The 24477-nt window shown below is 34.4% G+C and overlaps 1 protein-coding gene across 3 annotated transcripts in view; it reads left to right on the top strand.

Annotated features, from left to right (window-relative positions):
• Positions 1 to 470: 470 nt before the first annotated feature.
• Positions 471 to 24477, top strand: part of LOC124307325 (uncharacterized) — a 54949-nt gene continuing 30942 nt past the window's right edge. For 2 of the 3 annotated variants that reach the window (XR_006908780.1, XM_046768865.1), the window contains exons 1-4: positions 7882 to 7922; positions 8042 to 9288; positions 13560 to 13902; positions 14066 to 14312. Coding sequence is in view for 2 of the 3 variants with exons in the window: in XM_046768865.1 (XP_046624821.1) it covers positions 7897 to 7922; positions 8042 to 9288; positions 13560 to 13902; positions 14066 to 14312 (1863 nt within the window). In the remaining variant the exon portion in view is untranslated. Of the gene's footprint in view, positions 762 to 7881; positions 7923 to 8041; positions 9289 to 13559; positions 13903 to 14065; positions 14313 to 24477 lie in introns of those variants that run through there. The other variant, XM_046768866.1, reaches the window with a different exon arrangement.

Here is a 24477-nt window from a genome sequence, read left to right as displayed (position 1 = left end):
TCTCAAAGCGTTTCTTTTTCTTGTTAAATCGAAACACTACGTAAAAGACGCGATTACAAGCCACGTTACAAAGTTTTCCGATTTGTTCGTACTTTCCAGCATTATACGGAAAGGTGCGGTTAGAGAGAAAAATTACGAAGGAAAACATGTTTAATCGATTTGGAGAACCCGGAATTCATAATTAGGGAACTCTACGAGTTCAAATTCCGTATAAGCCGCACAGGAAAATTCCGTCGACAATTTCGAACACACGTTATATCAATTCTGTTCATTTGTAATAAACTCTTTATTCATTGAAACAATCCTCCATGCATGCGCGCATAAGTTAAATCATCGCGTCTCTCCCATTACTGTCCTCATCACCCGTGAGTGTACTGCATAGTTAAATCTACGTGTATATATATGTACGATCCCCTTCCCCATGTCGTTTTCGTAAATGTGATTCACTGTGAAATGGCGAGGTGGTAGTTGGTTTTACAGTTCATAACTGGAGCTCGTTGAATATCCAGTTGTGCCTTAACTATAACGATGCACAAATGGATTTGAAATATGAAATAATATGAACAATTTGAGCGTTCAGTTTCTTAATCAGAAGACATGTAGCTACGCTACTAATTCCTAATCATTTGTCACAACTTTGTTGAATAATAGTACAAAAAATGTGATCCCAAACAAATAGCGACAATTGTAAGTGCTGTGAAAAAATTGTTATCTTTTACCCCTTGATAACATGCTGCTGGATTCGTGGCAAACATGGATAGGTGAGAATCACCCGTTTACCGGTTATCCGTACAATACAACGGATCTTTGTTGTTATTTCATTGTGCGCGCATTTCTTATATATCGATAGAATTGCGCATAATACAAACTTGACTATACGTAGAACGGCGTAAAAATGATTACGTACAATATCCATTGCCGTATGCATACCGTGGCGAAATATACGAGAACTTCATTTGTAATTCTTTCATGCAAAAGAAGCAATTAAGTTTGGACTGGTGACTTAACATTATGACGGGGTTTGTTCCTTACACACAGAATATGAAATAATTGTTCACTTGTGTACTGTTTAGTTTCTGTTTCAAATTTTCCGGTGTATCATTTTCCCCGTTTACTCGATATAAACATATTTCATCCGTATAAAGATTTTTGACAAATGTCATTCGGATGGCTCAGTTTATTTAACACATTATCGCAATATGCAGCTACTTTACCAATTCGCAGAATATTTGGCATTGAATTATTTAAAAATCTCAAGTTGTTGAACTAGTAAACGGGCTGTGGTAAAAATGCTGGTATATTATAAATCTGGGACATTAGCGGCTCTCACTCGCCTTGGAGTGGCATTGACCTGATTACATTTAAACGCAACCTCCAACATTCTCGTTCGATGAATCGTTAGTTTTAATTTGTTTTAATTTTACCGATTGTGTTCATGCATGCATGTAATAAGCGTACGTGTATTGTATTACCTGCGAGGTCTGCGCCATTACATTATGTTATATGTATTTACACAATTCACTGTAAGTTATGAAATTAGTTTACCGTTTGTATCTCATCGCATTACGTAAGTATACAACGTACATTCACTCATATTACAAAGGCGATGTTAAGTCTGCACGTTTAGTGAAAAACATAAACGAAACAATCTCTGCTTGCTTGAAATTGAAACTCATAATAAAGTTTCATAAGACGAGTCTTTTCACTGGGCTTTAATTAATAAGACCCATACGTGTTCAGATATTATTTAAATCTACGTAAAAATGTAATATTTTTCAAAAAGCTGCTTGCGGCTCATTTTGTATCGTGAAAATTTCGAACAAAAATCCATAGTTATCGAAGGAACGCAGGGAGCAAAAGTTATTATGAAAATTGGGATCCGGCCAGTGACCGCATAATTATGCCAATAATTTGCAGTTGACCATTAATCTTAATTCACAAAATTGATGTAATGATTTTCAATTGCGAATTATTTGCATAATTAGATCACTTGACGGATCGAAATTTCCACAGTAACTTTTGTTCTCTATAATCATCAGATAATTATGAATTTTTTTGAAATTTGTGCGACAAAAATTTTACTACAGGGAGCTTTTTAAAAACTACATTTTTTAACGTTATTTTAAATAATGTCCAAACACATATGAGAAATAATTTATTTAAACCGGGTGAAAACCGTTTGTCTTATTAAGATTAATTATGAGTTTGAATTTCAGGGTAATCAAAAACATATAGAGTTTCACTTTCATCTTTATGCTACGAAGTCAGTGAAATTCAATTGCTCCTAACATCCGCAATCATCTTTATTTGATGAAAAACAGAAAATACGACCAAATCATTCTGGGTTTCTCTGTCTTAGACATGTATGAACAATTTTTTTTTGTAATCCAAAAACCCAATTATATTTCTTAACGCTCCATTTCCTGGTTATTGGAAGATTAAATCTTTTTGTTTGAATTACTAAATTTTTTCAGTTAAATAAAGCCCTCTTGTTAGCATCAATTTATTGTTGCGTGTCAAAAATGGATGGCAAATTATATCGCAATTATAGTTACAAAAAAATATAGTACGATTAACCGTAATAAAAAAGAATAGTAATATTTTAAATTTTTCAGTAACAGTTACGAAACTGACCTGCATTTGATACCTCGAACCACATTTTTCAGCTGTGGTAAATAATGAAAATAGTTGAAAACTAATCATTAACCACAAGTAGAAATCTCTTCCAGCTACTGATATAGTATACTAGGTACTCTGAAAATACCAATCAATAGACAGTCAAATATGGTCAAATGCCCTTCGAGAAATTCTATGAATATATATCAAGTTCAAACGACTGTCTCGTTTGTTGAGAAAAATGAAGGAATTTTTTTTTCTAGAAAGAAAATCAGTAGAATATATTTTTATAGCCGTTATGCATGAGAAATATCTAATTATAAATGTATAGGTCAGTTCAGACCAGTAGGAGTAAATCTTTCCGAGCCAATCTTCCGAACCAAGCCGATAACTTCTAATAATAAGTGGAATTTCTCATACATTATGTTTTTACGGGTATAAACGAGCGGAACTTTTCCAATGAAGATGCTGTTTATTATATATACGTTTATAAGCATTCCTGAATAAAAATAACAATGGAAAATTTATTGGAATGACGTAAATCAAATCTTAATTCATACACTTTTTACACTATTATTGGCAATATTTTTTACTTCCTTGTGAATATTTTATTTGTCGTATTTTTTTTTTTCCATCATTTTGTTTTTGTCTTTCTCAGCTGTAATGGCGTACGTCAATGAGTTTAGTTTCAGCATATCGTAATTGGAATATCACACTAATTACACTTCCAACTGTTGTCAGTGCAATTAGCTAATCGGAACAAGAATTTCACGTAAATAGGTATTTTATCTGATCCGATTGGCTGTACCCACGTCATAGAGAAGCGTTGTACAGGTTTACAAACGTTTTTCAGTATAATATAGCATACGAGGAAAAAAGTTTTCGATCATAGCATGACTGCAACAATCGACGAGCAATCTCTCCAAATTGATTCAATTGATAAAATTTATTTCATTCGGTAAATAATATTTGTAACTGCTAAAAAAATTATAAATTGGCCCAAATAAAATTTAAACAATTGTGTAAAGATAAGATTTGTTACTTGTAACAAATAGACTCGCTTTGCTCCAATTGTCCTGCATGTATTTTGTTGAAATCGCTTTCTTGACGGTACTGCATGATAAAAAATATAAGAAGTTCTTGATTTTTTTTCTTTTGTCGATTCGCTTTATCGAATTTGTTATTTTGTTTTTCGTTTATGTAGAAGTGAATACTGTATTTTTAAATTTTATTAACTACATCACATTGGCCTGCGAAGGTCAGGGTAACCTGAAACTCATGGAAATATTGAGAAATTTGATCATTACTTGTCGCACAAAGGATCGTCATCACAGCCAATTGCATTGCAAAAATTTATCCATTTGTTATTAATTTATCGGGTTTCGCAGATCCTATACTCTGCATACAATTCTTCTGGCAATGAAAGTACAATGTATTATGATTTCTATATCTACAGAGCTGTGTTTGCCTTTTGTGTCGGATGAAAGAAACCTCTATTTATAGCCAAGAAGGAAAGAAATAAAGATTCCCCCCACTGTAAAAGTAGCTTCTGTCCTATTATCATTTTGGGAAACAGTATAACGAGTTCCGCGCATACCATTAATTGTGAGATTAGAGTTCCCATATCTAATTATTCCGCATCCATCAATAGCGTTATACTGTAGATAGCTATGAAAGTGTCTTTTTCTTAGGAGTAAAAAATATCGCAAAAAATTCTTATCTAGTTATTAGGACAAGAGAGAAAATAGATCAAAATTTTCAAGAGAGAAAAATGAGAGAACGAGTAGAGAGAAACGAGAAAAAACGTTTCTATCAAAGATACCGTTAAAAACATACGACTTATTGTCAATGTGGTAATATGGTATAAACTATCTTTGCTTTATGGGTAATTTTTAGTTTTCATCATCTAAGGTCCGAAAACGTAGATTCATTAAAATTAGTAAGTCATTTTAGACGGAAACCAATACTTTTCTTGTATCACTATAGGTGATGAAACGTAAAAATATTACATGTATTAAAATATATTTTAGTTAAATGAGAATTCTCCCGTAAAATGTTCTTTTTTACTCTCGAACAATGCTACGATGTTGATTTTTATTTGTCTTATATTCGGGACATGCCAATGAATATGCTGCGCGATATCCACAGTAAAATGCAAAGTACGTCATTGAACTGGAACAATTAATTTCATTTTTTCACACGGAAATCGATATTTTGGAAAGGAAAAAAAGATAAGTTTTAATTAATAGTTGACCAAAAAAGAAAACATTTTCGGGAATCAATTTTTTTGTTTGGTTCTTTACCCACGTATAGAACTACAGATATCAAGGAAAGCGCAGCTCCGAAATCGCCGAATAAAAAATATCTAAAAACGACACAGTTATTCATCCGAAGAAAAATCCGTATAAAAAAAACAGACTTACCAACTCCACTGAAATCCCTCATATATAACAGCTGAATAGCACAAGGTGAAGGCTAATTGGTGAAATAGTACCAATTGTAATGAAAAAAATCCATAACTGTAATTTAACTTACCAATTGTAAGGTGTATTAGAAGTCCTGTCGAAAAAATGCATAATGAATTTATAAACTTATCCATATACCAGTCTGCGTAACTGAGGTATGAATTATTTCTCAAATCCGTATTTTTGTGCATAACGTAAATACGTGTGTGAATAAGTCTAAATTCCGAAAAAATACCAGTAATTTGACACATTTCCGTGCATAATCCGTTACACTAATATTATAATTATGGTAGTTGGAAACGTCCATGAGCATTCAGGTTAATTGGATAAATGGTTTTGTTTAATACACGAGAAAAGGGTACCGCGATCATTCAATCGAAGCATTTCTGCTTCTTTCGGCACTCTGACGCACGTGTGACGTCAATCGACGGCACAACAGGTTTATTGAGCGATAAATCTATAGTACGTACTCACATGTGATATCATTCGGAATTTATTGGCCATTCGATTCGTGACAGCTTCCAAACGAAACATGATTATTTGGTCATTTTTTATTTTTCAAGTTTATTGATGCAATTAATCGGTTCAAGTAATCTTCAGTTATACTTGGTCATGTATCAACGTGGCATATTACATACCTAATCTAAGTATGTATGCATAAAAATTTCTTTCTTTTTTATTTTATTTTGAATTCCGTGGACGACGTGTCTGTACCCTCGTTATCAGTAAAAAAGTTAATCTAGCTCTGTAGTTTGTGCCGACGTAGTTACCGTGCTACATTCATACTCGTAGCTGATAGCGCTCCCCTCCACTTGGTTTTGCTTGATTTTTTAAGAAGACCTAGTGGGTATTTCATAACTGATGAACGCAATTTTCGAAAATTTAATGCTCGACAGTTAAAGCACCTAAAAACATCATGCAATACATAAATGTATATCATTTGTGAAAATTTTGAATTGGCTATGCCGAAAAAATGGATGAATAAATTAATTGGCATTCCAATTTTCAACAGTACATGTGTTTCCCCCACAATGTCACCGATTAAAGTGAGAGTGCTCTCTCTCTTTCTTTCTCTCTCTCTATTGTTACGGCGTCAGCTCGGTGATCAGACCGCGCTGTCTATCTCGATGCTTTAGTTTAGGTCATAGGAACTTTAGGGTGCGTTTCGAAACAATCTGGCAGCGTTAAAAACTTGGGAGGACAGACGTAGAGCTACCCCCGATCTTGGCAGCGAAAAAAAGATAAAAAGTTGATAGCACTGGGAGCTAATTTCGGAACGTACCCCTATTCAACAACCTATTGCAAAACATAACCACCTGCATCTAGCTGGGTATTGAAGTAACCAAAGGTTAGTAGAACTTTTGAGTTTTCACCCACGTTTGTTGGTAACACAATTTTTTTGCAACGCACTCTCGATACAGAAAAACAAACGAATTTCCATTCATAGTTATTATTATAATCAATGCTACCACTCTTACTAGCCAATTTGCTTTTCAACATTTATTTTTGCTGCTATGGTTATAGAATGTCATAAGTTTTCAAATAAGAAGCTAGAAGTCTTGTGGTACCGTCCCATGTAGGGCCGATCGCCGGAATCCGGGATGACTGAATGGCACTCCGTTCTAGAATTTGAATACATGAGAGCCAGAAGGATGCAAGTAGACGGAACACGAAACTTATTGTATACACCTACGTATACAACAAGTACAATCGTAAAAATAATTACGGAATAGCATTCGTTAGTATTTATGATTAATAATTACACTGTATATATCTTCTTCTTTCGTATTTATGTATACTACTTCTGCGGACGCGATAAATAGAATGTCATAATATGCGCATACCGGACGGATCCACCACTCCGTAAAAATATGATTGAATGAAATTAGCGGAATGCGTATTCTAGTGACTTTTTCGTCTATTCGCATCTGCTAGTTTCAGAACGCACCCATAACAAGTCGGTTTCAGTCCACAATTTTGAGCAAAACCTACAAAAAGTTCTGATTTAGCCTGATCTAGCTTCTGATTGCTCTAACGTAAGAAAACGCTTCTATTATTTTCCAGAACAATTTGATTTTCTATACTACGATATTCATGTAAGAACGTATCCGTGATCATTTTTGAAAATACCGTGGAAAAACTGGAATAAGTATGATTGGTTATGTTGTTCGAATGAAATAAAGTCACATACAGGCCGTGTTCGTAAATTGACTGACGGTACTGAAAATTCCCTACGACAGAGTCAAAGCTATTCATGAACTTGGAAGCGCAAAAGAAATGAAAGATTACTGACAGTACTGTCAGTTAATTATCGAACACGGCCACAGTAAGGCACCGCTTAGCTCGAGCTAAAATTCCTATACTTCGGTAAATTTTCTGTACCGCAAAACCTAACGTTTATATCTTGTTCCAGCACAAAACAAATTTTTAACTCAATTAATTTCAAACAGGCTACCGCGGCCTATGCGACCTTAGAACTGCTACATATTTGCACATGGCCACAGTGATTCTGGCCTGATAATTGTTTAGACGAGTCGGTTATGTTGGCAATGGAGAAGACTCAGTCCGTAGTGTTACCGCCGGCCGGCCGCGAAACAAGCTCAATCTTCCTAAACATGACATAAACCAACAACATACATGCAACATGCAACGTAATATACGAAGATAAAACCTGTTCACGGCTGGCCGGTGATGGCTGCGGCCTGATTCTCCGTTGCCATCCAGGAAAGACTCTTCTCCCTGTTACCAACGTAACTGACCTATCCAAGAAGTCAAGTGTCTCAGTCCTCAGAATCACTGGGGCCATGTGTACTACATGCTTATGTCTGCTTATGTCCATTGGTGCGTTAGTTAGTAAATTCAGAGCGCCTGACCCGACAGAGACTGTCGGATTTTTTATGTAGGGCGGGAGTTTTGAAACACCCACGTCAGATGAGTAATTTAATGTTTTATCGTTACAGGCAAAGCATCTTTTGGAAGAACCTGATCGATGTTGACGACGAGAAGATTTTCGAGACGGTAAAAAGAGTTGGAGCTATGCTAGGAAACAGTAGTAAAGTATGTCAGAATGAGAATTTCGACTGGTGCAGTTTGTCCGATTTGAAGTCTGCGGAAGAAAATTACACCGAAAGTGATAGGGAGGCCAATGATCATCTGTCACTTTATATGAATCGTAAGTTGACGTTGATCGAACGGGACGTAATCTGCAGCAAGAAAAAATTTCACCTGGATTCCAGAGAGTTTAACGATCATGAGCAGAATTCAACGAACCGTACAATGCGGTCGACTGACGATTACAGTGGCGTAGATTGTATCACCGGAGTAACGGAGAGAGGAGAACGTCATCACAAAGCTTATTCTTGTAATGGCCGCCGCCGTGGTTACGGTCGTGAAAGGCACGCAAAGCGAAGCCGTGGTGCGAGGTGCTTGCTCTGTGTGTCAAGGAAAAGGTATAACCAAAAGAGTTTGAAAAAGCGTAAAAAACGCAGCAAGGTGTTGAACAACAATGTGATGTGCGTATTAAATTGTTCGTATATAATAAAGGAGTGTAGTATAATCGATTATCAATCGAAATTGTCCGCTCCGACAGTTGCGAAATTCGGTATAATCAGATCAGCGTCGTCGGTTCATCATCCGGAAGGTGAGGCTGAAGTTTCATCGTCGGAGAAATCCACGAAACAGCGACGAATTGGAAGGGTGGAAAATCCTTTCTCGACTGAGCTTTCGATATTTCGATCTATACAAAATCTAATACAACACCTTTCGAATATTCTCGAAGAAAAAAAATCCCGCGTAAAAAAACAACAACATGGACCGATGGAAAGGTTGGATATAAATTCTGGTCGCACATCTCATAAACAAACCGAATCAAACAGAAGATCTGACAAATTTTACAAAGTGAGAATGAACGTCAGTCAATCCAACACCGGCTCCGTGGTAGAGGGTGGCGAAAAGTTTGACGAATTTAAACTCATCAAACTACCAATGGCACGCGCCACAAACAAGAGTCCTCAAAGTGACGAAGGCATCGAGCCGGATCCTGACCAGAGGAGAGGCTTTGTCGCACGCTGCTGGAGTCTTGATTCTGCTGTACCAAGTGACGACGATAGCTGTCCAAATTCTGTCATTCAGAGGGAGCACAAGGTTCGGGTCACAAGATGTTGCAGCTCGGACAGTGCGGTGCTCAGCGATGACGAACAGAACAAAGGTAAAGATCTTAAAGTAAATCACTTTATAAAGAGTACTAGATACCGGTGTAAAACTAGGTTCACGTTGGACCTAATTTTACTGAAGAATTGGATTCTCCTTTTTCATTCTATTACAAAATCTCTTTACCTTTTGCTTGTAAATATTGGCTTAAGAATTTGTTGTGGGATTTGTACCCTTCGTGTTTTCAATTTGATAGTTATACTCATTTTACGATACATGATACAACGACTGTCTTTTATTTATGAAGAATACCAATCTGTTCGGTGCAATGTTTTAATCTTATGATGTCTTTAAAGAAATTGAGTTTGAATGAAGTGAAACAACTTTTAAAATTATAAAACAGCGTACCTGCAATATCAGTCACAACAAGAAATGACTGAGACTGGATCCAGATGTTGCATGAAAAGCAATATCTTGAGGGTGTGTATGCACCGAAGAAAACGGAAATAACTGGGATTTTTTTTTCTGGTTTCCGTATATACTCTGATCTTCAAATCACTGAGACAAGAAAATTAAACTTTGACATTTCTACCGGATTACAGCATTCTTTAATGGTTGGAACTTATTTGAAATAACGAAAATAAATTGAGAGCAAGAGAGAATCCGATACGTCGAAATACTAAGAAATATATATTCATAGCTATCCAATTTCGGTCTGTCTAGTTATATTTCTAGACAATTTCCTACTGTTGACAATTGCTTAGCTTTGTCGTTTTTGACGAAGTTAAGTCATTTAAATAAGTTTAGTCAGCCGAAATCTAAATCCAGTTGTAGAACTTGTAAATACCGAATGGTACTTAAGCTACACTGTCCTGAAAATAGCTAAAAACTGGTTTCGACCACAGTCGATAAAAATTTTTTTTTCAACAATCCATGACGAAAAGTTGCAGTCATTATAAGATTCGTATTTAAACATTGAGAAATCTATGCGAGACACTTGGTTTGATTCTTGACGATCAAAGTAAGTGATACTTTTTTGTTGGACCATGATCACTGTGCAAAGTGTAGTTGATACAATTTATTCTTGAATCATTTTATCCAACGACAGTGTGTTTGTAGAGAGCTGCGAACCTGCATTTCATGCAGTGCCAAATTTTATGTGAGTATCCGGCACTCTTCAACAACATCTCACTCAACTCCCTCACTGTCTGGCTATTGCGTGATTATAGGCCATCAAATGACAGGGATAAACTGTTGGTTTATTCACAATGGTTACTCCAGATATGTCTATACAAGAGGATCAATTGGGAACAAAATATTTTCCTTTGCTAGATTTAGAGGACAAACTTTCGTGTCTGACTTCGGTTTTCTTTTTCCACAGTGAGGATCACTGACAAATAGAACGAAACCAAACACGTTTCGTTCTATCATGACATCGTAAATTCGTGTAACAGTTTTTTAAAGAATTTTCACTCCACCCTATCTGAATTCAAACGTTTTCCTCTTCAGTGATCAGACTAATAATTTTGTAACTCACACAAGGAACTTGACTACGACATTATGCGTAAATAATTCTATGCTTATCGATCAAATTTTCGACAAAATTTATACATAAGGCTGAAGCTAGCAGCCAGATTTAGTAGCCAAACGTGTTGAAACTTTTTGGAAATAGAAAAAGTGCAGTTCAGTTTTATCCTCATAATTCTATAAAAGTATCGGGGATTCGAGGTATTTAACAAAATTTTTTTTTTACATCATTACCTAGTATCAATGGATATTGGAACGTTTGGCGGCTAATTCTGGTTGCTAGCTTCAGCCTTGTAATTTCAACAGTGTATAAACTAAGCAATTATGATGAGTTTTTGAAGTTTATAACTTTAATATAACTATACATATATGTACACGTATATTAGACTGTCCGTTCAAATAAATGTTTATGCTCCAAGTTGAAAAAGCTTAAGTTTACCGTGAGAAAAAAAGATTCTCAAAGTTGCAATGCTCCATGAAAATACTTTTTACTATTTTAATTAGCTAATTTTTTATTCTAGGCTTCCTTAAAACTTTTTATAGATTTATTTTCAGACTATATTTTTTTTGGATGCCATGTTGAATATTCAATCATGAAAAATTGAAAATGTTTGAGTAAGTAACAAGTATTTTCAATCTAGATTTATCCGTCTATTGGTTGATTTTTTTAGAATCGTTTTAAAATTCAAAAATGTCAAGGTCTGATAACAGATAAAATCTTGTTTTATAAGGGAAAACAAAAAAAAAAAAATGAGCGGCATCCCTTAATACTAAGACAGAGCATTAAAACTTTGAAGATCTTCTTTATTCAATGTCAACTTGAGATTTTTCAACTCGGAGCATAAACATTTTTTTGAACGTTCAGTCTAATGTATACATAATTTTACACAACTTGAACATTATTTGAAACTTGGCAAACTGTAATAAAACAGAACCTACTCGTATTTTACAAATTCAACTCCTTCAGTCATTCTAAAATTGCCAGATAGTAATGTTTTCTTCGATGTTTTCTTACATTAACACAATTAACTTCAACCTTGTTAATTATGTGTCACATTGAATCTGTTTGGCAGTATTTCTTTGATTACATCACATTTAGAAGAAACTTGAATTTTTCCATTTAAACCTTGATATAACAAGCTGTTCTACGTCAGTGAATAATATAATTTGTAATACCGCAAAGTAATCTTGTTTCTTGGATATCGTCGTTTGACATTGTAAAACAGGAAGTGGTCACCTGGAGTTTAATCCATATAGTTTGCAGAGCAGTTCTCGAGTATCTCGCTGCTGTGTCGTTGAATGATTACATGCCTTGGTGTAGACTAAATCTTGTTGATTTGATAAATCTTACTTTTTACCCGCAGTATTGTATCTATTTGTCAAGTTGTTGAACTTTACGCTCTATTTGTCATGTCCGTCTTTACTGCAATTTCAGACGTACCATTTAACAAAAAATTTAACGAAACCTTGTTCGTGATTTCCTGTTTTATGACAAGGAAATATCAGTGTATAAAGCGTATAGTTGAATAAGCATGCCAAAATTACTTGAACAGCTTTTCACTTAGGACCTGAAACAATTTGTTTCGCATAAATAATAAAAATTTTTGACCAAATGTTACTTTCGTAACTATATCAATAGTTGCGGTCGCTAGCTCAAAGACCATCATTTTCACCAAGTGCTTTTTTTCTCAGTTACTAATATAGATGTCGCTTTGGAAAAAATATTGCATGTGAATGTTATTACAAAATATGAAGTATGATTTTTTTTCTTCATATTGGTATGAAATATAATTTTTTTGCAATAAAGCTTTTATACACGAATATTTCAAGACACATATCGGATCATGTGTTTTGAAAGCATTTACGTGTATACATAAGACAAACTAGAATATGCGACTTTGTACAATTTGTTACTATTTTGGTGTGAAATTCGAATAAAAGATAAATGAATATAGTTATTTTCATTGCGGATTTTCGTATTGGCGCACCATTTAAAAATTGAATTTCAGCACGTAATGAGGGAGGAATCTAAAAAATGTATGAAAGCCAGGTATTTCCGAGTTGGTGCCAAACCGAGTATTGCTAGCAAAAACTCATTGAAATATTCAAAAATTTTTAAAAAATCGAATTTTATACCAAAGCAAACTAAGAAATTACATTTTGTATGTTTTGTCAACTTGCAATTTCAGTATCTTTTTTATTGGCTGTTTGAAATGGTTACTAAGAGAAAAAAAAAACGGTAAAAATTATTGTATTTTGAGCTAGTGATTGCAAATATTCATATAGTTACAGAGGTAATACTTGGCCGAAAATTTTCAGTTTTCATATAAAACAAGTTTTCTCACGTACCAAATGAAGAGCTGTTCGAATAATTTTGGCAAGCATATCTAGTTATACCCTTTAATTAACTGCAATATGAATAAAAATATTCTTCTTTATAAATTTGCTGATTTAATTTGCTACATTGCACGTTTATCCATGTCACTGTGTTGATATCTAACTTAACTAGAGACAGCCTAATCCCAGCAACAGATTCATGCTTCGAATCAAAGAAGGTTGATATCGCAATTTAGAAATATAAATGAACCATCAATATCTTGTCAACTTTTTTTCCCAACATGACTGTTTTATGGACAGTTCATTTCCGAATAAATGATACTGTGTTTGTATTTGTGATTATACATCGAACGAATTTAAGTAAACAACAATTATGAACTGTGATGATGCTGTTCAGGAAACTTAAAGTCTGTGAGTCACTATATTGTTGACCAAGGAACTAAATATATTTATTTTAATTTACAGTTTGGGGGAGTTCGAATGTTAACGAGGCTGTGGAATGTGAGTCTAGCGAAAAAGATGACGGGCAACCGAGGTATTGGCGAACTCCGAGTGTCGTGGTCAGTGATTTTTCGGACTACTCTTACCTGGAGGAGAATTTTGAGAGGAACAACATAGATGACAAATTTGACGGGAACAGCGGTCCCAGTCAAACTAGCAGCTGCTCCTGCTTTGACTGCGACGAGGTTCGACAATCTACTGAAAATTCTCTTTCATTAGACTTCCACCTACTGCAAATATGCCGCCATAGACGCCACTCTGACTCGTGTTGTTTATGCGTTGGCTCTAAGCGTAGCATTTCACAAAGGTAAATTCATAAAATTGGATTCTCTTCCTTTCCAAATTTTAGCATTGCTTCTAAAATTGGATCGTTGCTTTTGAAAAGATTAAATACTTTGTAGTAGTGTTTCAATGCTTGTGAATCAGTTGACGTTCTTTGTTACTAATTTACTTATTTTCCTCATTCGCAGCAACGTTAGCAGGAGAAATTCATGTTTGGCTTCTCCGAGTCCGTATTATCCAAAGTTGACGAGGTCTGAGGGAAGCTCTCCAAACTGCGATAGTTCGAGAGTTCGTTTAGAAGATACGGGGAGTAAGACTCACGGCGAGCTGTTGGACATCCCGATGTGTCGAAAGATCTCTGATTGTTCGACTAATTCCAGTCTAAGTGGTGACGATTATGAAATCACCGAGCTCCAACCGATCAAACATCCAAAGGTGAGTTGAAAACGTCAAGTTTTTGTTCAGATTTTGACCAATGTTCAAGTGAACGATGAAATAAATAAATTGGCATCGACGAAATGTTTTGAAAGCATTCCCATCTTCAAAGGAAAAAAAGAAGAGAGTTAAGTAAAGCCAAGCTTGCTGTTGATTATGTATGATCCAATAGACTTGTTTTTAGATATCAGAACATGGCTCTCTAGTAAACATTTGTCAGCTGAATGGCAAAAGCCATACGAATCTTTAATATTCGACTGTTTTAAGCAAATTTTCGAGATTTTTTACCTCACTTAGGGAAAGTATGCCTTAAAGTGAATAATATTTACTCGAACTGAATGGTATGCGGTGGTTAAATATTAGAATATTTAGAAAAATATTTAGGCAAATTAGAATAGACTAAATCTGTTCGTTTAATTCAGAAAATCTTTTCCTATACCGGTTTTCATTACGCATGCTGTTTACCATGAATAACCCATCGCTAGTCCTCTGATATGTTTATATTTATGTCCCAAGTCCTGCCCAGACTGTGTGAAAAATTTTTTCGCTTAGGATTATACAATGTATATTCAATAGGTTCAATAATATCACTGTACGTGCTATGTGAATAAACCATTATTTATATTTACACACGGCATAATTAAAGCCAACAACACTTACTGATAATTTGCTTCAATACTTACAATTAGGTTGGAATACGTAGTAAAGTGAAGCGAAATTTTATTTTTCTACCTAATTTGGTGGCCCAATATTTCTGAAAGATTACGAAATAACATTCTGTGGAAACTCAATTTCCATTTAAAACTTCTAATCAAATGGAAAATATTTTATTACATATATTTCAAGAAGAAATCACTGATTTAATATCAAGCATGGAAACACTATATTCTAATTCCTAATCTCCACAAATAATGTTTCGAATTTCCAGAAATGCATTTTAGTTGACTGAGTATCAGCAGTTTATAATGATTATATAAAAATTTACCTCTCACTGTTTTTGCACCAAGGCGGATTGGCTGATAGTAGATTCCAAGTTGATCATTGCTCTCAAATCAGTTTCTAGCTACACCAACTCTTGCGATGACAAGCATTTATCAAAGAAGCAGAGAGAATTGTGATTAGAAATTTCGTTATCCACGTTATTTCAATTTCAATAAAGAGATCTGAAAAAGTCGATAAAAAATCGTACTTCCTACAAACCTTTCACTGAAACAAATGTGATAAAAATTCTTGTGTCCTGTGATAGGAAGTCTTTTTTTTTAAAATTATTGTTAGAGAGGTTAAAAATTATAATCAAATCAATGATTAAACTGATTAAACACTTAATATGGCTGAGTTGTTTTGCCAAACAATTTACGATCGAGTGATGAGTTGAAATAAGTATCGGAGAGCTAGAATTTTCATCTATATTAACGAGTTACGAAATTGATAGCTAAAATCTTGACCAGGCACATAAAAAATTCAGAGCCTCAATACCTTCACAAAAATTTATTTTAGGGCTTCCGATGGATTACGCAGGCTATAATAGCAAGTTTCACTCTCAAGTGAGGTAAGGTTTGAGGTAACTTTGCGTAGGATATTATACGATATAATTCTTCAACTAATTCAAATTATCAATAGCTTGTGTTTTTACTTGTTCAATTCTTCTGTGGCCTAATAATGTTGGAATTTTTTCATTCAGAAAATTAAAAAAGATATCGTGAAACGCATCTAGATTCTGTCTCACATATCTTAATATAATAATTCGGGATTATTATTGCCGTTTTTTCCCCATATCGAACGACCCACTGTAACTTATTCAGTATGACATCGTCTGAGGAAAAGAAACTGATCGACCAATTATTCAAATCGGTTTAACTTCATCTTTTCAGGATTGCATTGAAATTATGTATAAATACACAACTATACTGACAGGAATTAGCTGTAAGAGAAAAAAAGGCTATTGCATTGCGTTACACGAAAAATAAAAAGTTCATAAAAAAGTTATTCAGAATACTCATGTATTTCATTGAAGCTAATTTTAAATTCATGTGCAGGGAAACAACACAAAAATTTCTTTGAAGTCATTTTTGGCAAATCTGTTAATTTGTTCAGACTTTGTTTCACTCGTTAGTGTTGTGAGACTTTGGTATGAATCGGAACACAGTACACTCTCTCAATAGGGCCGCAACAATACGAGAGGAGATGCGATTTTCCAGGAACCGGAGCCCCCCGACAGTTACCTTTATTGTTTACATCTGTTAGACTCCCATTTCAATTTATTTTAACCTGCAAAAATACTTGTGTGTCAATATTTTATTAACATATTACAGTAGCATCACTGTTCAATTGAGTATTTGAATGAAATTTTTTTTTCCATTTTTAAGGGCGCGTAATGCAGTGCAGGCCAAAATAATGAGGAGGTATTTTTTGTTTTTCGTTAAAAATGATAATTTTTCATGTTATAGGTGATTGAATTTCACTGATTTTATTATATATGTATAGATATATCTTAACATGGGTGACGTCACAATGTTATAGTTTTCAATCTGTTATATTAATGGTAATTGTGATTCAATCGAAAAAATAAAAAATACGTCCAAAATATTTTTTTTCCAATCTACAAGAATGTGAAATAAAAAAAATTTCATTCAAATACTCAATTTCAGTGTGATTAGTAGATTAAACACATGATAAACACATGAATTAGGGCTGTGCGATCAATCGAATAATCGTTGACTTGGATTAATCGTTTCTCCAATGAATGGATCATTCGAATAACAATTGAATCGAGGGGTCGCTTAATCGATATACTTGTTAAAAAACTTGAATCCAAGGAGAGAGCAGTGCTTTATTGCTAATGTGTCGATGAAGAATGTTACTCCTTATCGTTTGCCACCGCAAGCGTTCGATGTAATACAAGTTGCCGGGAATCCAGGCGTGCTTCGTTGTAACCGTATCCGAGTAAATACCTATAATATAAATCAATTCTGCAATAAATTTTCCCTATATTTTTGCAGTCGGCAGTTTTGACGGCAAGTTGGTTCCCACGAGGTTCGATCGATTATTTTATGTAGGTAGGCGGCTAATTCGTCCAATAATACCACTGGAAAGTTAATAAATTGCGTATAAATATTATTCCCCGCTGTACGTGGCAATAAATCGCATGAGTATTGATTATATCAACGCTTTGTAGTTAATACTAATCATCAACTTTGTCGAGCCCTTTTTTTCTACTCATAGATTTATTATTACGTCTGTTCGCGGAATGACTTATATTGGCAATTATAATCCAAAGTGCAGCCAGTCACCTGTGGCTCAATATATGAGGTTTCAATTGCGAAACAACCTCACGCGTCAGGCTTTTCTCGATTCTATTCTTTGCCGCGTATATGCGTTAGCTAGTACGCACGAACACCTAAAAGTGAAAAGTTTTTACTCATTCAATGGACATATTGTTGACTCCCTTTAAGGGACTTTTAATGCTAGTCTAACCGGTCGAAAAATAACTGATTTTCTGCGATTTCTTTTTCGATGGTTAAAATACGCAAAACAGTTTGATGTTTTTTATGTCAAATCAATGCAGTCACGAAGAACAGAAAATAAATTTTATAACGTTTGCTTTAATTTATTTATTTTTTTTTTACGTTTTTTGTAACGGTTGACAGTGTCTTCGAAACAAAAGCATTTCTCACGGTGTATACGGTTTTGGCCGTAAATATTATCTGGAAAAAAATTTGTGAGAAGATTATTACTCATTGTCAGTATGAAAGCCACTATCGTGTTATCAAAATCGGCACAACGGCGGCTGCTTGAAAAAAAAGTATCGAAATGATTTATTTTTTCGACGATTTTTCATTGGAAAAAATATGAAGATTTCAAAAACAAGGGTCCGTCAGCAAGATAAAGCATGGCATGAAGAATGTTGTATGTAAATTTGAGACAGATAGCTTGAAACTTCTTTCTTTGAGAGTGTACACCGTTTTGAAAACCACGTTTGGAGAAAAGCTGTGAAAAAAAACAAAATAAAAAAAAAAATAAAACTGCGCGTTGAAAAATTTACTTTCTGTCCTTCATGAGTGCTTTGATTTGACACAAAAAAATCAGACTTAGCGTATTTTAACCATTGAAAAAACAAAACGCGAAAATCAGCTATTTTTCGCTCCGTTACACTAGCATGGTCCCTTAAGCGGTGTACAAATGTACAAACGTGCGGTATTGACGACTGCTCTATGGATACAGTATGAGATGTACAGTCAGCTAAAAAATATCTTGAAATAAAAATTTCATACATGAAAAGTTTGAAAAGTTAAACCGAAGCTAATCCAGTTAAATATAGTTGAAAAGCGTCCCTGTGATTCAGAAAATAATCTTTAAACATTTTCATCTGGAATGCAAACATTGTGTTATTAACAACATCAAGGATATCACATTATTTTTCGACCCGACTGTACGGTCCTACAGTCATCCTCAATTTGAATTCAAAACGCCTTCAAAGGACATACAGATAGATGTGTAGAAACATGTGATACGTATAAGGTAAAACGAAACGGTCAATTTATGACGACCAGTTTTTAATTATACCCGTGCAAAACGTGACTGCAGTGTAATTAAATTTATTTACTCGTAAATTCCTCGTCGTGCCTTGCAGTTTTAACGTTCGTGCAGGACGATTACGACTAAGTCAGGGGGCGCAGAACGTCGCACGGTTAATGTAACCGAGTAATGTAAGTAAGTAACATAACATAATGGGTTGGGCCGATTTCGTTGAATGCCAACGGCCAATTGCGTCACGTATCGCGCGTGGCTTGTCGGTCACCCTGTATCTGTATCTACATTGTGTACAGACACACGTATGTTTTACCAGTTTCTCACTACGTCAGTGTGTCTCTTTTAACCACGTGTGCGATGTTATACCTGTTACGTACCTACCTACCTACCTACCTATACCTTCCTAGGTATATATGTGTCATGTATGGCTGTGAGTTGTTTCCATTTGCCCATTTGCAATAATATAACACGGGTCTCGAAGACCTGTAATTGTGAATCGAGGCAACGCGTCGCTATAGTTGGGTACAACGGTTGAAATTTTTTATTTACTGTTCGTTTTTCTTTTCTTTTTTTTTTTACCTACTTTTAACACTCCCATTCGAATTAGCGTGCGAAATCTGTGGTCACTTAATTATTTATTATTTTTATTCGTTTATTTTTCTACTTGTCTTTTCTCTCAAATTTATCCTCGCGGTTGAAAAATTATTACACCCGTCCAATTATATTTGATTAACAATCTAGTACCAGGTCCAAAATAATTTGCGCGTGTTCGATGATTGTCATTATCGTTAAATAATTTCTTGTTATTTTTTCTTCTACAACGCTGACCGCACTTTTATGCGTAGCGGTGATGATTTTTTACTTTAAAATATAGGGTTATATTAATTTATATAACAGTAGATCAATTGAACAATGAAAATTATGCTGTCGGTAAGCTTTGCTGTACTCTTGACAACTCACGATAGCATCCTCTTGAGGTTTCGTTTATTTCTTGATATTCAAACACAAACGCTCTTTAGTACGCAGTCTAGATCGATGAAAAAAAGTAGAGAAAAACTTGAGAAGTTCATTCTATCCTTAGATAGGCATGTATATAGGTATACCTATTTCAGTCAATTGTAAATATCAGAATATCTCGATTTATTGGATTTGAATTGAAAATACGTGTGTATGAGAAAGAGACGGCGATTTGATGAATGGTTGTTGAGATATGTTACTCTCAAATTTTATCGCTTAATTTTTCCACTTTTATTCGATTTCATTCTTCGACGAAACTTTTCATGGGTGCATACTGTACATGCGTAACTCTCGCTCAAAAAATATTTTTCGAGTTACTTTTTTTCAACATAACAACACATTCCAAAACGAGTGTTTTTGCAAAGCATCGATTTTGACTAACCAGCTACCAAAAGTTTCGAAGAATTACTAGTTGACAAATTACAATGACATTTTTCTTCTCAAAGGTGATTCGTTTTATAATAAAAATTGTCTACACTCGAAGAACAAACTTCAAACTTCCATCCTAAACAATAACGGGATAATTTTGAAAATTATAAATCGAACATTTTCAAAACAGACTATTTTTTATTTTGACATTGTTTTGAAAAAAAGAAAACCAGATTAAAAACAGATATCTTTATACCCGTTACAGATCCTTCTGAAACAAAGCTGCTTACTGTATACAGAATTTCCAAATATGACAAATAAATTTATTTTCGATAGTTTGAATTGTAATCGTTTGCTCTGGATTCGAAAGAAAGCTTACAGAGAAGTAAAAAATAAGATTGCATTTTTTTTCGAAAAAATTGGAATTATTTCTGATGGTTCACTTTTTTACAACTTTTAGTCGAATATAGCGTAGACGATTATAATTGAAATCGTCGTAAATGAATTCAGTTGTCATATATATTATTTGGTCTTCATTCAAAAGAAGAAAATTAATCAAGAAAAATTCATCCCATGTGGGAACAGGCGTGGTTTTTTTTCACCTTTTCCAAAAATCAACAAAATCAACAATGGCACATTTTGAGGTCTTTAACTTTGTTTTTCAACTCGAAAATATCCTGTCAGTATTAACAATTGGAGTTCAAATTATTTGTGCTCTGCAAATTTCGAGAGGAAATTAACATTTTATATCCTGGAAATTTTTTCATTAGATCAATTCATTTTGTAAATAAAATGTCATGAGTTGCCAATTGGTGATTCATCAAATTTTTTTACGAGTGATGCGTCAAAATCAATAAGTGCCAAAAAAAAAAAAAAAATAAAAAATCAAATCAAATGCTTCGCGATATATTTTTAAGGTGAAAAAAGTCATTCGAAAAAAGTTATTGGAGAAATCTGACAATAAAAATTAATAACCTTTTTGACTTGACTGAATATTACCCGTATACTGCACGTTTTTGTTCAAATGCTAATAATTTTTTTTATTAACTTTCTTTCCAATTCACCGGTGAAAATAGTAAATATGTTAGTGAAAAAAAAAAAAAAAAACTTGATTGCACAAAAAGTTATAATATCCGCGCTATACGTTTGAAAACTTTTGAAAGTGAAAACAACGATGATAATAGTTGCCATAAAAATTCTACCTCAATAGAAATCTTGAGCTACACTCACGTGCGATTAAATTTTCACAAATGTTGGGTAATAAGCAATTTTTTACAGTTTCATGTTATACAGTTTGTTCACACGTATGGCTTAATGCGCATGCGCTACAATCGGAGAGCAGTCGTTTGCCAGGGTAACCAACCGCCATCTGAATTTATGACTGTTGATCACCCTGAAAACAATTGCTCTTGAATTTCAGCGCATGCGCGTTAAACTGTAACAGCCGACGGACCGTTCTGTCGACAGATAATCACTCTGTACAAGAAATAAGCGATGGTTGCATTAATTCGGTCCATTAGGGGAAGACGGGAAAGCCTATAACATCAACGATCGTTGCATTTGTAAAACAGGATTGTATTAGGCTGGTAGTATTGTAAAGAACTTTCTCCGGGACTGTACGAGGAGTCGGCGGCGGCGGGAGGGGAGGGCGGTTAAGATTAGGAACGAGAGTCTCACATCCTTCCTTCCTTACACGCGCGATTGTAATACCTTTATACAGGGCGATCGATTCTTTTTTATGCCAATATAATTGAGTTTAGTATATTAAGTAATAAAAATAGTGAAAATACGGTTTTGTTTAATAAAAGTTGAGTTGAGATGTGAAAAAAATATGTATAAAATAACCGAAGTCGAAACCGTCTAACAGATTTCTCGTCACGTCGTGCGATAATTATTTTCTATCAGTAACGAACGTTAAAGAGGAAAAGAAAATAAATAAAAATTCGGAATCACAATGAAAGAAAATTAAGTAAATAATGAAAATTATGTGAAAATTTTTAGTAAGAATTACTAGTCGTGGTGTAAATTGTGACGCTGATATATGTAGCTCAGAATTTAGATATTATCTACAAATATCGTCTTATCTGCAAACATCATCGTCACCATTCACGCCACGACCAGTCTTCTGCTCTGACAGTCAATGTTTTTTGTACGAGGTACTCAGCATGTATTAGACAAGTGCGGACGGCGTAAACCATAAACTATTTCTCTCTTAACGCTGATCGCTAAACGAAACGTAAACGCGTTCCAGTACACATCGAAACGGGACCCCGGCATAAATTGAAAAATATGCGGAAAAAAGTGAAAATCGAATGAGCGCCATCTTAGACGCAAAGTACAAAGCTTATTTTTTCAGAGAATCTTTCTTTAAATTCAAACAAACTTTGCAAAGGGTGACACGGTGGAAATTCGCAAGTTATTTTATCCTGAAACAGCCTAATGTATCATGTTGCGTACGAGATTTATCTCCTATATAATCAACACTTGTGAACAATAGCCGGAAGCAAAGCAAAGAAAGTGAAAAAAAAAATGAATTCGAGCGTTGTTATTGACGAATACTCCGCACTTTGTGATTTATATGTACAGGCGGAAAAAAGAAACTTGTTTTTCAATTTGCGTTGAAGGCACAAAACCTGTAATTAGGAGATTAAACAAACAACAACCACTACAAAACATGGGTATCCGCAGCGAGATGGTGTCTGGTAATTATTTTCTTTTTACCTAACGTTAATCGATGGTGAAAAATCAAATGGAATTTCCATGCGAATACCTCTACATATTTAGATATGTAGCTAAAGGGATTGAATTATACATCGTAGAAATTTTTGGGATAGGTTTACTTTAGTTTACTGGTATTGCAGATATTAAGTATAAAAGTATATTTATTATGTGATCTCGTAATTTGTTGATCCGTTTCCCGTTGGGAAGTAACTGTCATACTTATCCTAAAATATACTTATCCTAATATATAATTCAAGTAAAATAAGTATTATCTTTGGCAATAGTAACTTGATAAAATTTAAAGAATGGTGTACAATTGATTCGTTAAAATTTCGACTCTAATCGCAAGTGAATGTTGACTTGAAACAATACTATGAAAATACACGTGTAATTGATGTAAAGTAAATTTTTATCGGTGTAACGTCGTAATGTGTTAATAGTAATGATTGCAGGTCTGTTTGGAGGTATTTAGAAGAATAATGATTGGCACTGGCGTAATAATAATGGAGATAAGTAAATGTTGAACACGATGTTTACAATGGCAGGTTATACGCACACCTGTACTAAACACGTGTCGAAAATATGCGGATCGCGCTTTGTGCTTTTACTTTTTTTTTACTTTACAATCTCTACTGCTATCACAAGCAACCAATCTGGGTTTGGTATATCCAATGTTCTGCATTTAACACATTCTCTTTTTTACCAAGAAAGGAGAAAAATAAGTAAACTACAGATTTGATAATTTTTTGCTCAGCTATAGTTATACTAGTATCTAAAAAATAATGAAAAACATATCAAGTGATCAAACGAAAAATTGAGTCGGTGATAATAGTTACATTTATACACGTGTTGATATTGAGATTTGGTTTAAAATGTATTTTGAATATAAATAATAGTTTACAATTACACGATATACACGCAGCGCACATGTGTACTTACTTCCGTAATGAATTATGCAACGAATAAGATTTTTCAAACACACGCTATCCTCCCCCCTTACCTATTGCTCACGGGATGGCCAAAAACAATTTCAAGTCGTCAATCAGTCAACGTGTTAGACTTTAGCCGCGGGAAGTGAACCATAATGTATACTTTTATAGTACACGATATACATGTGTTAAAAATTGACGGCTTGAACATCGGTGAATATTATACTAATGAAAAGAGTCTCGTTGCTAATTGCTTACACTTTTTGACGACGAGTGAAACGGGACAATATGTATATATGTATATATGTATCCACTTATATACTCGAGAAATCTTTACCGAGACGCATCCGCCTTCGTGCCGTGTCGGAACTCCGTATATAATGCACATGATACGCTACATAAGTTTATGGGGTGACCAAAAATTTTATGTAAAAAAAAAATAAAAAAAAAATGAAAAAAATTAAAATTAGTGTAATCGTGATAAAAGAGGATACATTACGAACGGAAATATAATCATTCTGTCTGTTTCGCGGTATGAAGCTGATCACGGAGCTGAAGGAAAATGGGATTCTGAAAATAGGATGAATCCTTGCCACAAA

The sequence above is a fragment of the Neodiprion virginianus genome, chromosome 6 (assembly GCF_021901495.1).
Source record: "Neodiprion virginianus isolate iyNeoVirg1 chromosome 6, iyNeoVirg1.1, whole genome shotgun sequence".
Lineage (NCBI taxonomy): Eukaryota > Metazoa > Arthropoda > Insecta > Hymenoptera > Diprionidae > Neodiprion > Neodiprion virginianus.
This window is presented reverse-complemented; position numbering and strand designations above follow the sequence as displayed.